The 12,097-nt window shown below is 46.4% G+C and overlaps 1 protein-coding gene across 2 annotated transcripts in view; it reads right to left on the reverse strand.

Moving 5' to 3' along the window:
- Positions 1 to 928: 928 nt before the first annotated feature.
- LOC121543483 (sodium-coupled neutral amino acid transporter 4) overlaps positions 929 to 12,097 on the reverse strand; it is a 33,837-nt gene continuing 22,668 nt past the window's right edge. For both annotated transcript variants that reach the window (XM_041853364.2, XM_041853363.2), the window contains exons 8-16: positions 11,964 to 12,046; positions 11,741 to 11,799; positions 10,691 to 10,942; positions 10,339 to 10,418; positions 10,118 to 10,218; positions 9,736 to 9,860; positions 2,468 to 2,612; positions 2,119 to 2,216; positions 929 to 1,718 (exon numbers count right to left, since the gene is read on the reverse strand). In XM_041853364.2, coding sequence (XP_041709298.1) covers positions 1,614 to 1,718; positions 2,119 to 2,216; positions 2,468 to 2,612; positions 9,736 to 9,860; positions 10,118 to 10,218; positions 10,339 to 10,418; positions 10,691 to 10,942; positions 11,741 to 11,799; positions 11,964 to 12,046 — 1,048 coding nt within the window. In that variant the 3' untranslated portion in view covers positions 929 to 1,613. The remainder of the gene's footprint in view (positions 1,719 to 2,118; positions 2,217 to 2,467; positions 2,613 to 9,735; positions 9,861 to 10,117; positions 10,219 to 10,338; positions 10,419 to 10,690; positions 10,943 to 11,740; positions 11,800 to 11,963; positions 12,047 to 12,097) is intronic.

The raw sequence follows: 12,097 nt of genomic DNA on the forward strand, positions 1-12,097 counted from the left end.
GTGCCAAGTCAAATAGCTAAATAACCTGTGTGGTATACTGCCGGTAGACCTTTAACTCTCATAGAGTTCTATTGATGTTCCTCTTCACTGAAACTAGCTTTCACTAGTTGTATTTCATAGCACAGTTTACTTCACATGAAGTTTAGGAAGAGATGGAGTTACTAGTTGAAAATGATCTCAAGTCAACAACATGAGCTCATCTCCTGGTAATGTTCGCTGCAATTGACCCAAGGGCTCTGTAGCGTGACACATTGGACAAGAGTGAACTAGAAGGCAAAGGAAGAAACACGTAAACTGTCATTCAGTAGACCAGCAGACCATTGGCCAAGTACCGGTACATTCAAAACTCGGCAACATTCAAATCTCTGCGACAATAATACTGAATGTAGTCTCTTGTTTGAAGCTCAGTCTACACGGCTGTTTCAAAATGGCTGACAGTGTGTGTTGATCATCATGTTAAGTGTTGATTGAGAGAATGGACATGGCTGAAAATGTTGACTTGGTGTCTGTCAATGTGTATGCTTGCTAACGTCTAATCTCATGATTGCTGTCAAGGCATGTTTTGAGAGCAACACACTGGCCACTGAGAAATATGTGTGTGCACATCAACTTTGGTGATGTGATTGATTGCAAGAGTATAAAATAAAATAGAAACTCAACTAAGACCTACTTTACCAAACCTAGTTTACAAATATCATTCAGAACAACTTTTTCCAGTCTCTGGCTGGGGAAAATATTCTACAGCTGACTTTGCTTAGGTGTACAAAAATATTTTTTGACAGTAAGCAAAAGAGCTCCAATTAGTGTAGATGGCGTGTGTGTACTTGTGTGTCTGCCTGTGTTAACAATACATTCAAACTTGAAACATATGCTAAAAGTGCTCTTTGTCTGTTTTTGAACCCTTGCTCTGTCTGTCTGTCGTGTGTGTGTGTGTGTGTGTGTGTGTGTGTGTGTGTGTGTGTGTGTGTGTGTGTGTGTGTGTGTGCAGAGCCCATGGCCCTGTAGCCACACCTGCAGTCACAACCAGCGGCAATAGTGGCAGCTCTCAGATCAGCTCTCGTTCTCTTTGGGTTCTCTTGACAGTTTAATGCTTGAGGTCCCTGCTCGTATTTCTCCTTTGCTCAGGTAATACCACAGAGTAGGGATGAAGGGCTATCTAGACCACTACGGCAGGGCGCGCAGCAACAGCCACAGCGTCTGCCGTCTTTTCTCCCGTTTCTGACCGTCCTCCTTGATTACTTTGTGTCCTTTCGTGAGTCCCTGTTGTGGAGGATTCTTTACAACTAAACCATCCAACAACAACAACAACAACAACAACAACAACAACAAATAAAGAAAAAGAATAAGGACCTTAAAATATTCTGTGTCAGTCGTAGAACGTAGTCCCCTCCAGTAATACTTTGTGGAAAGGGGTGGGGGTTGAGAAAAGCCAACCGTCCCTTTACAGTACGCTGATGTACTCAGTCTGTGGGTGATGTGTGGGGGCACCCCGCGGGCCCGGTGACCTTACCCCCAAGGCCCAGTCAGGGGAGGGGGGTTGAGGTGAGAGGGGGTGAAGGTAAGGGGGGTCCTCTGGGAGCATCCAGTCTCGGTGGGGCTGGGGATGGGGGTGCTTAGTGACCACTGCCGGAGCCGGGAGGGTTGTGGATCCAGTCCATCGCGATGAGCGACAGGCTGCTGAACATGAAGATGATGCCCACCACCAGGAAAATGGCCGCCTAAGAGACATTAGGAAAAAGAACAACGACACTGTGAGAGGAGGTTGTGTGAAGTGTGCATATTTTGTTAAATGGCTATCTGTACGTTTAGTGCAATCATTTCTTGGCAAGAATCTCAGGTGGGCCTCTGGGAAACCCTGTTTTAGGGGACTGCTGTAAATCTGTAAACCAGGGTTGTTGTCTAAGTGCTGGGGGGGGTTGTTCTAATAACAGCTATGGTGTCTCTGTATGGGCATGTTGGGGGCCCCAAGTGATGGGTGCTAATTTCGGCAGGCTATGTCATGGGTGTGTCATATGTTGCGTGTGTTACAGTGACTGTTCTGTGTGTGAGTCACCATATCTGATTTGGAGTTGAGTGTATGTGTGTGTGTTTGTGTACCATTGTTTCCTGCACACTTACCGAGATCTTCTGCAGGGAGCGCATCGGCACAGACTTGACCAGCCGTAGATAGAAGGCAGCAGGCAGGATGAAGATGAGCATGGTGGCTGCAGAGGAGCCTGGGAAACAGGAAGAAGACCATCAGTCATTTAGCCTTTTCTGTCTAAACAAATGTCCTCAGTACTAGCCTCAGGGTGTGCAGGCTTTTGACCCAGCCCAGCACTAACACACCTCATTCAACGAAATACCTCCACATCAAGACATCAATTAGTTTAATCAGTGTTAGTTCTTGGTGGGACCAAAAGCCTGCACACACCGTAGCTCTCCAGGAATGGGTTGGGGACCACTGCTGTGGTGGACGAGGACTCACCGATGAAGCCGAAGATGTCTCTGATGGTGGGGACGAAGATGACCAGCAGGTTGTTGAACACGAGGATGAATGCGGCGATGAGCATGTGACGCACCCAGCTGAACTCCCGTTGGCTGAACAGCATCGTGTTGATGGAGGAACGGATCTGCAACACAACGCAAACCTCTTTATAACGTCTGATCGGCTCAGAAAACACACAACTGCTACATACTGAGAATCAGTTGACACTTAGGATACCACTTGTAAAGTGTTTTTTAATGTATTGATTAATACAGCACTTTTTTGTCTTTATTTCTCTTACGCACAAGCACACACACAAACAAATACACACACACAGTCAAATTCAAGGGCGAGTAGGTATTATTGTCAGTCATATCTGCAAACCAGTCTAAGCCCACAGGCCAATTCCTACAGTTGGCTGCTGACTGAAGTGTGTCAACTGCAGCAGGTGAGATTCTAAGTATGCAGCCAGGCAGAGATGCATGGAAGGAGGCCACCAGCTAAGAGGCTGAGAGCTGCACAGCTCAAGGCATTGAGATAAAGACTTCACTGGGTGAGAGGTCACGGGTATCAGGTGAAAAGGAATCGCTACAGGCCAGCCGGCCACAGGGGGAAAGGTTGAGGAGGCGGGGCTTAAAGCGCCATTCAAAAGGCAGAGGATTAACTTCGGGAGAGCCTCCTGCAACGGCACCCTGGGATTGCATCAGCCGAGGGCCATAGAAGGCGGGACCGAAGGCAGCAGGGGAGAGGCGTGCCCTGCCCCCAGGCAACGCTTGTTACTTAACAGTTTCCCTTTTTTCCCCTTTATTGAAATCTTCTCATTTGCTCTTTTCACTAATGATCCCGTTCCTACGTAGCCATTTAAAGAGCAGAAAGACGAGACGCTTGGCTGGTTCATGTTTCAGTCTAAATACTTGTTTGGTGAGGGATAATGGCGCGCTGCTTCTTGAGTTGTGGATCTAGAGCCAAAATGGCCGACACTGACACCTTGCTGAAAGAATGTATGAAGGAGTGGCAGAGATTAACACCCTTATTATTTTGAGGGAGTGGCAGTAACTATGCTAGGCAAAATCCCCCCCTCCCCCCATTGATAATAAACCATCCCCTCTCCCAGCAGCCATTGCATAATTGGGCCGGTGAAAACCTGGCGCCTGGGCGTGACATTTCTACCCACCTGGCCGCCAAGGCTCTGAACTATTCAGCGCCCAACAGAGATCCTGCGCAGGGCCTTTGGAGTGCACCATGCAATATTTCACTGCATTTCCCTCCCTCCACCAGCTATGACAGCTCCCACTGGGGTGAGATATGTGGCAAAGCGCCACCGCTGCTAAGGTACCTGGGTCTACCAGGCCAGCCAAAAGCTAGCAACATGGCCCAAAACCAGGGAGCCAACTGGGCTCCAACCAAGTGAAAGATTCTGCAACCTTTTCAGCTACAGCTAGATATAGGGCCTGGAATTACTACGCCTTGGTTTTCTCCTGCTTTTTTCATAGGGGAGGAAGACATTAAAAAGGGTAGAGCAAAAAGCTACATTCAAGATTAACAGAAACAATCACACCATAAGGTCAGGAATAAGATAGAGAGGTTTTAACTTGAGATTATTTAAATCCTCAAATGACTGGCCATCAGAAATAAAACCCATTTTAATCCCTTTTCCACCATATTCAACAAGCCTATTCAACCACTGTCAAAGACAGGTGACAGGGTTCACTTTGTAAAGCCAGTCAAATTATCCAGAAAATACTGTATCACATTAATAATAGGGGCTGGTATATAATTAACTTACTAACTATAAGCTTATTTTCCATGAAGTCACTGTGAAAAGACAGCATGCACGGCAGGTTACTTTTGGTCACAGCCAACAGGGCACTGTGCATGTGCACCACAGGGTTTGCCTTCTCTGACCTGCCCTCTAGTGGAAAACTCAGCAGCAACCTAACAACTCCATCACAAGAGTACAAGCACTACCAGGCCAATGTAGCCATCATAGCTGACTGCAACACAAACAGAATCACTTCTTATTACAGAGCCGTTAGCACCAGCAAATAACAAGGTTAATAGTTAGAAGGCCTTATTTCATAACATGCGTTTATATTTCTCAGACAAGTGGTCCCGCTGCTTTATTTACATCATTGGAGATACGATCAAGAAAAGGCCAAACGCCTTGAGACGAGGCCAGAGAATATCACAATATAACAGATTATATCACACACCAAAATTCAAAAACAATGTTGTAGGTTAATTAAAATGACTCATGAAAACAGGAATCATTATACTTAAGAACATTGACTTCTTAAACAGAAAAATGAACAGTTGACTTGAGGTAATTTGGTAGTTTGTGTTCCAGTTATTGCCATGAAACGAGAGCATGGGAACTAGGCAAGTCTGCCTACCACATCTAAATACTGTTTCATTAAAACCTACTGGTTCGTGACCAAGTATCTCTACTGTTGACTTTAGGGTTTTACTGTTTGAGCCCACCCTTCCACCTCTCCTCCCCTCTCCCCTCCTACACAACCCCAGCCCTCCCGCCTGTACTCAAGGACATAGTGCTTGAGAGACAAAGCAAACGTTCATCTGGGTGCTGAAGGACTCTCTGCAAAATGAAGGGCAAAGGACTCTCAAGGGGAGATCTCAAATGTCACGTCTCATGATTCAGAGGGCTGAACACATGGCAATGTGATGCCAGCGTGACTGGTTACTTTAATCTCACCTCTCTTATGTCTCCATAAAACTATCTCCTCAAGCTTGTGCGGTGAACTGAACTCACTGCACTGTAAATGCTGAGGTGCATGTGATGCTTTGTTGAAGCCTGAGCAGCAGTCAAGGGGGGAAAATCAATGGTTTGATGCTGCTGCTGGGTTATCTAGGCCTGGACTCTAATGTGTTTGGAAAATATGATGTCATGGATATGCTATGGCCCCCACAGTTTTTCAGGCGTAACAGACCAGTAGCTAATGGCTACAGCGAACACGGCAGCAGACATGTCGACATGATTGTGTCCAAACATGTATTCGACATGCTGTACTTGCTTTATGTTCACATCGCCTCCCTTAGTTTCTGTGCTTGACTACGGCCTGCTCAAGGCGCCTTTCTGCTATGGGAGAGGCTGTACAGACATGCCTGGTGCTCTCTGATCCAGAGGGCTTGGGTTGAATGCATCAGTTGAATGCATTCAGTTGTACAACTGACTAGGTATCCCCCTTTCCCTTATGGATGACGTACACCAAAAGTATGTGGACACCCTTTCAAATTAGTGGATTCAGTTATTTCAGCCACACCCATTGCTGACAAGTGTATAAAATCGAGCACACAGCCATGCAATCTCCATAGACAAACATTGGCAGTAGAATGGCCCGTACTGAAGAGCTCAGTGACTTTCAACATGGCACTATCATAGGATGCCACCCTTCCAACAAGCCAGTTCATCAAATTTGTGCCCTGCTAGAGCTGCCCCGGTCAACTGTAAGTGCTGTTATTGTGAAGTGGAAACGTCTAGGAGCAACAACGGCTCAGCCGAGAAGTGGTAGGCCACACAAGCTCACAGAACGGGACAGCCGAGTGCTGAAGCGCGTAAAAATTGTATGTCCTCGGTTGCAACACTCACTACCGAGTTCCTAACTACCTCTGGAAGCAACGTCAGCACAAGAACGGTTCGTCGGGATCTTCATGAAATGAGTTTCCATGGTCGAGCAGCCGCACACAAGCCAAGATCACAATGCGCAATGCAAAGCGTCGGCTGGAGTGGTGTAAAGCTTGCGCCATTGGACTCTAGATCAGTGGGAACGCGTTCTCTAGAGTGATGAATCAGGCTTCATCGTCTGACGGACAAATCTGGATTTGGCGGAAGCCAGGAGAACGCTACCTGCCCGAAGGCATAGTGCCAACTGTAAAGTTTGGTGCAGGAGGAATAATGGTCTGGGGCTGTTTTTCATGGTTTGGTCTAGGCCCCTTAGTTCCAGTGAAGGGAAATCTTAATGCTACAGCATACAACTACATTCTAGACGATTCTGTCCTTCCAACTTTGTGGCAACAGTTTGGGGAAGGCCCTTTCCTGTTTCAGCATGACAATGCCCCTGTGAACAAAGCGAGGTCAATACAGAAATGGTTTGTGTAGATTGGTGTGGAAGAACTTGACTGGCCTGCACACAGCCCTGACCTCAACCCCATCGAACACCTTTGGGATGAATTGGAACGCAGACTGCGAGCCAGGCCTAATCGCCCAACATCAGTGCCCGATCTCACTAATGCTCTCGTGGTTGAACGGAAGCAAGTCCCCGCAGCAATGTTCCAACATCTAGTGGAAAGCCTTCCCAGAAGAGTGGAGGTTGTTATAGCAGCAGAGGGGGGACCAACTCCATATTAATGCCCATGATTTTGGAATGAGATGTTCAACGAGCAGGTGTCTACATACTTCTGGTCATGTAGTGTATGTCGCGCAGTTGAGAGTCGTGTAGAGACGAAGGAATTTGGTTCAGTCAGTCGTCCTGATAAGCCCTTCCCAGCTAGTTTATGCTGGCTACCTGGCAACAGTAGCAACATGGCGCTAGTTAAAACGTAAAAAGAAAGTGATGATTATGTCGATGGGCGAGGGAGAAATAACTTGTAGTATTAGTCACCATCTGGACCTGGTCACCATCTCCAATTTGTTCCATCCCACTTGATTTAATTCCGAGTAGGATAGAAGCCTAGATGAGAAATAATTTGTAACGTTTGTAGTAACCATCTGGATGTCACAGTGATACAGTCTACTGCTCAATGGGGAGAGATTGCGCTGCAAGCAGGCAACACAACAACACGGGGCACAGTGTCCTTCGCTCCCGCTTGCCGCAGTAAGGAAAGGGTAGCTAGATAGTGTAGCCAATATCAGCCCAGGGTGACAGCTGAAGCACATTTATTGTAGTAATTTTCACCAAAAACGTACAACTACGGCATTAACGTCTAACGCTACATATAAATAAAAACAACTCATAAAAACGAAATGATTTCAACTTCGGCAGACAAGTTTCAAATTATCGCTGAAGTTTCTAGCCACAAGCATAAACTAGCTAGCTGGGAAGGGCTCATTGGGAGACTGACTGAACCGAATCCGTTCGTCTCCACTCGACTCTCGGTGCGCAAGAAACTTAATCAATTTGGGCACCTTCCCTATAGCCTCTCCCTTCTGGCACTGCATTTTGGTGTCAGCTGCAGTAGTCAGTGAGCGCATTGTCCCGCCCTCCCTCTATCTATCTTTCTCTCTCCCTCCCTCTCTCTGAGGGGGAGGTCACGGTGAGGGTTTTTCCACTGTCTACTCAGGGCTTATCTCCTGTAAACTTCCACTGGGATTGTGAGATTCACTCGCACATTCCCATGACCAAAGAAGCGTTCACTCCCACAGTGAGAGAGCTGGTGAGTTGTGTGTATTTCTGTGTGTGTGTGTATGTGAGTATCAGTATAGCCCACAGACAAGGTGTGTGTGTGTACCGCTCCAGCCCACAGACAAAACTGCAACTCCCCCCACCTCTCTTTCTCTCTCCAAGCAGGGCTGACCAGAGCCATGGGACTGACAGTTCTTTCCTGCCCTCTGCTGGTGGCTCAGTGTAACAACACCACATTTTACATTTTAGTCATTTAGCAGACGCTCTTATCCAGAGCGACTTACAGTTAGTGAGTGCATACATTTTTCATACTGGCCCCTCATGGGAATCAAACCCACAACCCTGGCGTTGCAAGCGCCATGCTCTACCAACTGAGCTACAGGAGGCCAACACATACTCTATTAACCCTTCCATCCTAATACTGTCTCTCCCATCGCAAGAACCCATCTCCCAACTCCTGCAAGCTACAGTGCCTGTAAGTAAACAGTGGGTCAACTAAGTCCTTTGAGAGGATCCATTCTAATGGGCACTGCTAAGTGCTAATGCATGGTTCATTGTAGGCTACAAAGGAGGTCCATGACACCTCTGAGACCCTCAGCCCTTTATGGGCTCCTGTGCCAGGCTAGGGCCAAGACAAATATAGCCCACGGCCATATAGGGGGGTCAGGTACGGCCATGTGAGGCCAACACATTCAGTGACTCACACACACACCACAGGCAGGCAGGCAGACAGACAGGCAGGCAGGCCGCATGAACAGGAGATTACATAATAACCAGTGGAACAGAAACACAGTATCAGACCTGAACTGACGCTACAAATCAAGGCTAAACTGTACAAACCAAGGCTAAACTGTAAAAACCGAGGCGAAACTGTAAAAACCGAGGCTAAACTGTAAAAACCTAGGCTAAACTGTAAAAACCAAGGCTAAACTGTAAAAACCAAGGCTAAACTGCAGCTTACACTTTAACAAAATATGGATGGTAGCAATTGACTTTATGGTATATATTTGCTAGGACAGCATGTGGTAACAATGTGCTACTGAGAGCTGACTGGGAAATGAGAGACAGAGGAGTTGTGAACATTACAATGTGTTCCTTGGCAGCCAGGCTAAAGAGCTTGTGATGAACAAGACGTCTATTTTACCACTGCTTTTTCACATTTGCATTGACATTTTAGTCATTTAGCAGACGTTCTTGTCCAGAGCGACTTACAGTAGTGCGTGCATAAATTTTTGTGCTTTCACATGCTGTGCCTGTACATGTATGTGTCACCCAGAAGGAAGAGACAGAATATGTATGACATCATTTGGGGAGCAGTGTAGGGGTGCAATTGTTTCAAAGCTGTGTATGTGTGTGCATGTTAATTTGTGTTTGTGCTTATGCTTGTGTTTGTGTGTCTAAAGTATGATCGAGAGTATGATTGAGGGAGGGAAAGAGTTATCTTGTAAGGAATCTTACGGCAGACAAACAGAGCTTTGAAAACCTGGGCTGGTTCTCATTTGGGACCTGGGGAGTTGGATTGACGGAATTGCTGAAAGTCCAATAATGAGTCAGCTAACATCACAGCAGAACAGTATGTGCTTTACCATGTTCAGCAAGAAAACCAGCCGTGTCAACATCACCCACTCACTCAGCCAATATAGAAAGAGACCCTGTTGTTGGTATTAAAATAATTAATGGATGCTTAGCTCATTTGGATAAAATGACCTAGGTGTTGAGCAGCGTGTGAATGTGTGCAGTGTGCCACCATAAATTATAGGCGTGAGAACGTGTGCATATGTTTTGTGTATGTGGGTGTGTGTGAGTCTGTGTGCATGCATGCGTGTGTGTGTGAGTCTCTGTGTGTGTGTCTGAGTGTGTGTGTGCATGCATGCGTGTGTGTTTGAGCAGATGTCTCGTTGTACTTACAGGGAACAGGACAATGGGGACAGTCAGGGTGACAGCGGTCAGGACAGCCAGACGGACCAGCAGGAGCATGGTGTCAAATTTATATACCTTGGTGAAGGTGTGCAGCAACTCCGCCTCCACGTTTTCTGTGTTCGGGAGAAAGAAGGAATACAAGCTGTCAGAGACACACCAATACAAAAGCCTCAACTTGGTGTGAGAGAGAGATATGGTAAACAAACACACCCACCTCAATGGTTATGGTAGCTTACTAGTATTTTAATACATACTACTGGCTCTTTTTCAAAAATTTCACTCAAAGTTAACATATAACGCCAATAAAAGCAGAAACGAAGTAATACAATTGCTGCAAATGTATCTTATTGTGTGTGTGTGTGTATCTTACCGTAGAAAGTGAGGTAGCCGAACAGCGCTGAGAGCATGTACATGACCAGCATGGCCAAGATGGACAGGTTGGACACGTTCTGCATCTTTCTCCGGGAGCGACTGGGGGAAGACGCAAGTTGAGATGTGAGTTGAAGGAGAAAATGTACTGCAGCAATTTATATGAGCGTTTGTGAGCGTCTATGCAAATGTGTCTTTTGTAATTCACTTGGATGCACTCACTCTTTGAGTTCACTGTAGATGGGTAGAATTTCAGGGTGACACACAAAGGAGAAGGCCAGGATGGGAACAGTGTAAGCAGTCTGAAATGACAGGAGAAGAGACAGTGGATGAAACACAGGCCCAGATTCACACTCACAGCAGCTAACAATGTTTGGTTTGATTTCATGTACGTTAAGAATTGGGTTCTTCTAAACCTTGATTAATCCAGTTTCTGGGAATGTTTTTCAGAGGATATTGTTTCCAAAACACAGAATTATGACATTAAGCATCCTGACTCACCACACATACACACCCCTCCCACATACCTCCACCTCCCACCCACATACAGTACCTCCACACCTCACCAACTCACCTGAGAGTTGAACACAAAGTACTTGGGCGTGCACATCTCCTCCACGTCGTCGGGGTGTGGTTCGAAGCGGACCCCTGAGGTGTGGTGGTTGTCCAGGTAGGAGGCGGGGGACATGTCAGCTCTGGAGAAGTGCATGAGGACGGTGCCGTTGTGCAGGGCGTGGGGCCCCAGGGCTGTTCCATTCATACTGTGGTTGGTATGATGGTACATGAAGGGCATCGGGCAGGGGAGGTTGTACTTCTTATAGATCAGCTGAGGGGTAAACAGGGGGGAGAGGGGGAGATGGGGACAGAGGGGTTAGATGGGGACAGAGGGGTGAGATGGGACGATTAGCAAACATAGAAATGCATTATATTACATAGGCAGCATTCCATTATATGCCATTATATTGCAGAGCAATGAGTTCCTTCCATCCTATAATCTTTCAATTCCGTGTAAAGCTAAGTGTGGCCGCAAGCATAGATCTATTTCATTAATGATGACACAGACTGTATCAGTGTTTAATATGATACACCACTAGAGAGCAAGTGGGCCAAAGTGGAGTTTAAGATATCAATAGAAGGCTATTGATAAACTCATCTCTAATCTCATGTATGGTAACTAACCAGCTGAAAGCCACAGCAGGCATATTCTAAATGTTACTAGGAGCTCCCATGGCATGCAAATCGGCCACATTGCCTGTGAGAGCAAAGCCAGCACTGGCATAATACCCTACAAACTGTCAGGATGACATTTAAGGAGGAGAAAGTAGGTACAATCAAGACGCCGTGCGCCAAGAATACAAAAGCAACATAGGCGAAATGTACTATTTTGGCAACAAGTATTTTCTGTCTGCATTGAAACGTGACAGGACAGAAAAAGAACGTCAGAGATCATAAAAAGCAGGAGTTGTTGCCATATTGACGGAAGGTGAAATGTAGCCGTCTTATCTCACATCTGATGGTACTGTATATAATACCATTTATCAGCACCATCACCCGTCATTGATCAGTCATTCAGCGGGCTAAAAATGCTAAACTAGCGAAGCAAGAGGAGACAGGTTGAACTTACCACTCCCAGGAAAAACACCATGCAGGATAGGGAGAAGCCACTGGTGTAGCCAAGGTAGCCTAGCGACAAGAGAGAGAATTAGAGAGAAACTCATTTACAATCACGCAAACACTCACACACATTATGTAAACAAAGTACACAAAGACTAACTCGGAAACACACACACTCGTTCCCGCACACACTCACATGCCCAGACACACACACACACACACACACCACTTACCCAGGTTTTTGAGTATACAGAGAGGCAGGATGATACCGATGGATACAAACACAACCAGGTAGTTTCCGTTCATGTACCATTCACTGTACACAACGCAGAGAGAACAGGTCTCACACACAGAGCATCAATCCATC

This window comes from Coregonus clupeaformis, unplaced genomic scaffold, assembly GCF_020615455.1.
Source record: "Coregonus clupeaformis isolate EN_2021a unplaced genomic scaffold, ASM2061545v1 scaf0290, whole genome shotgun sequence".
NCBI classification, from domain to species: domain Eukaryota; kingdom Metazoa; phylum Chordata; class Actinopteri; order Salmoniformes; family Salmonidae; genus Coregonus; species Coregonus clupeaformis.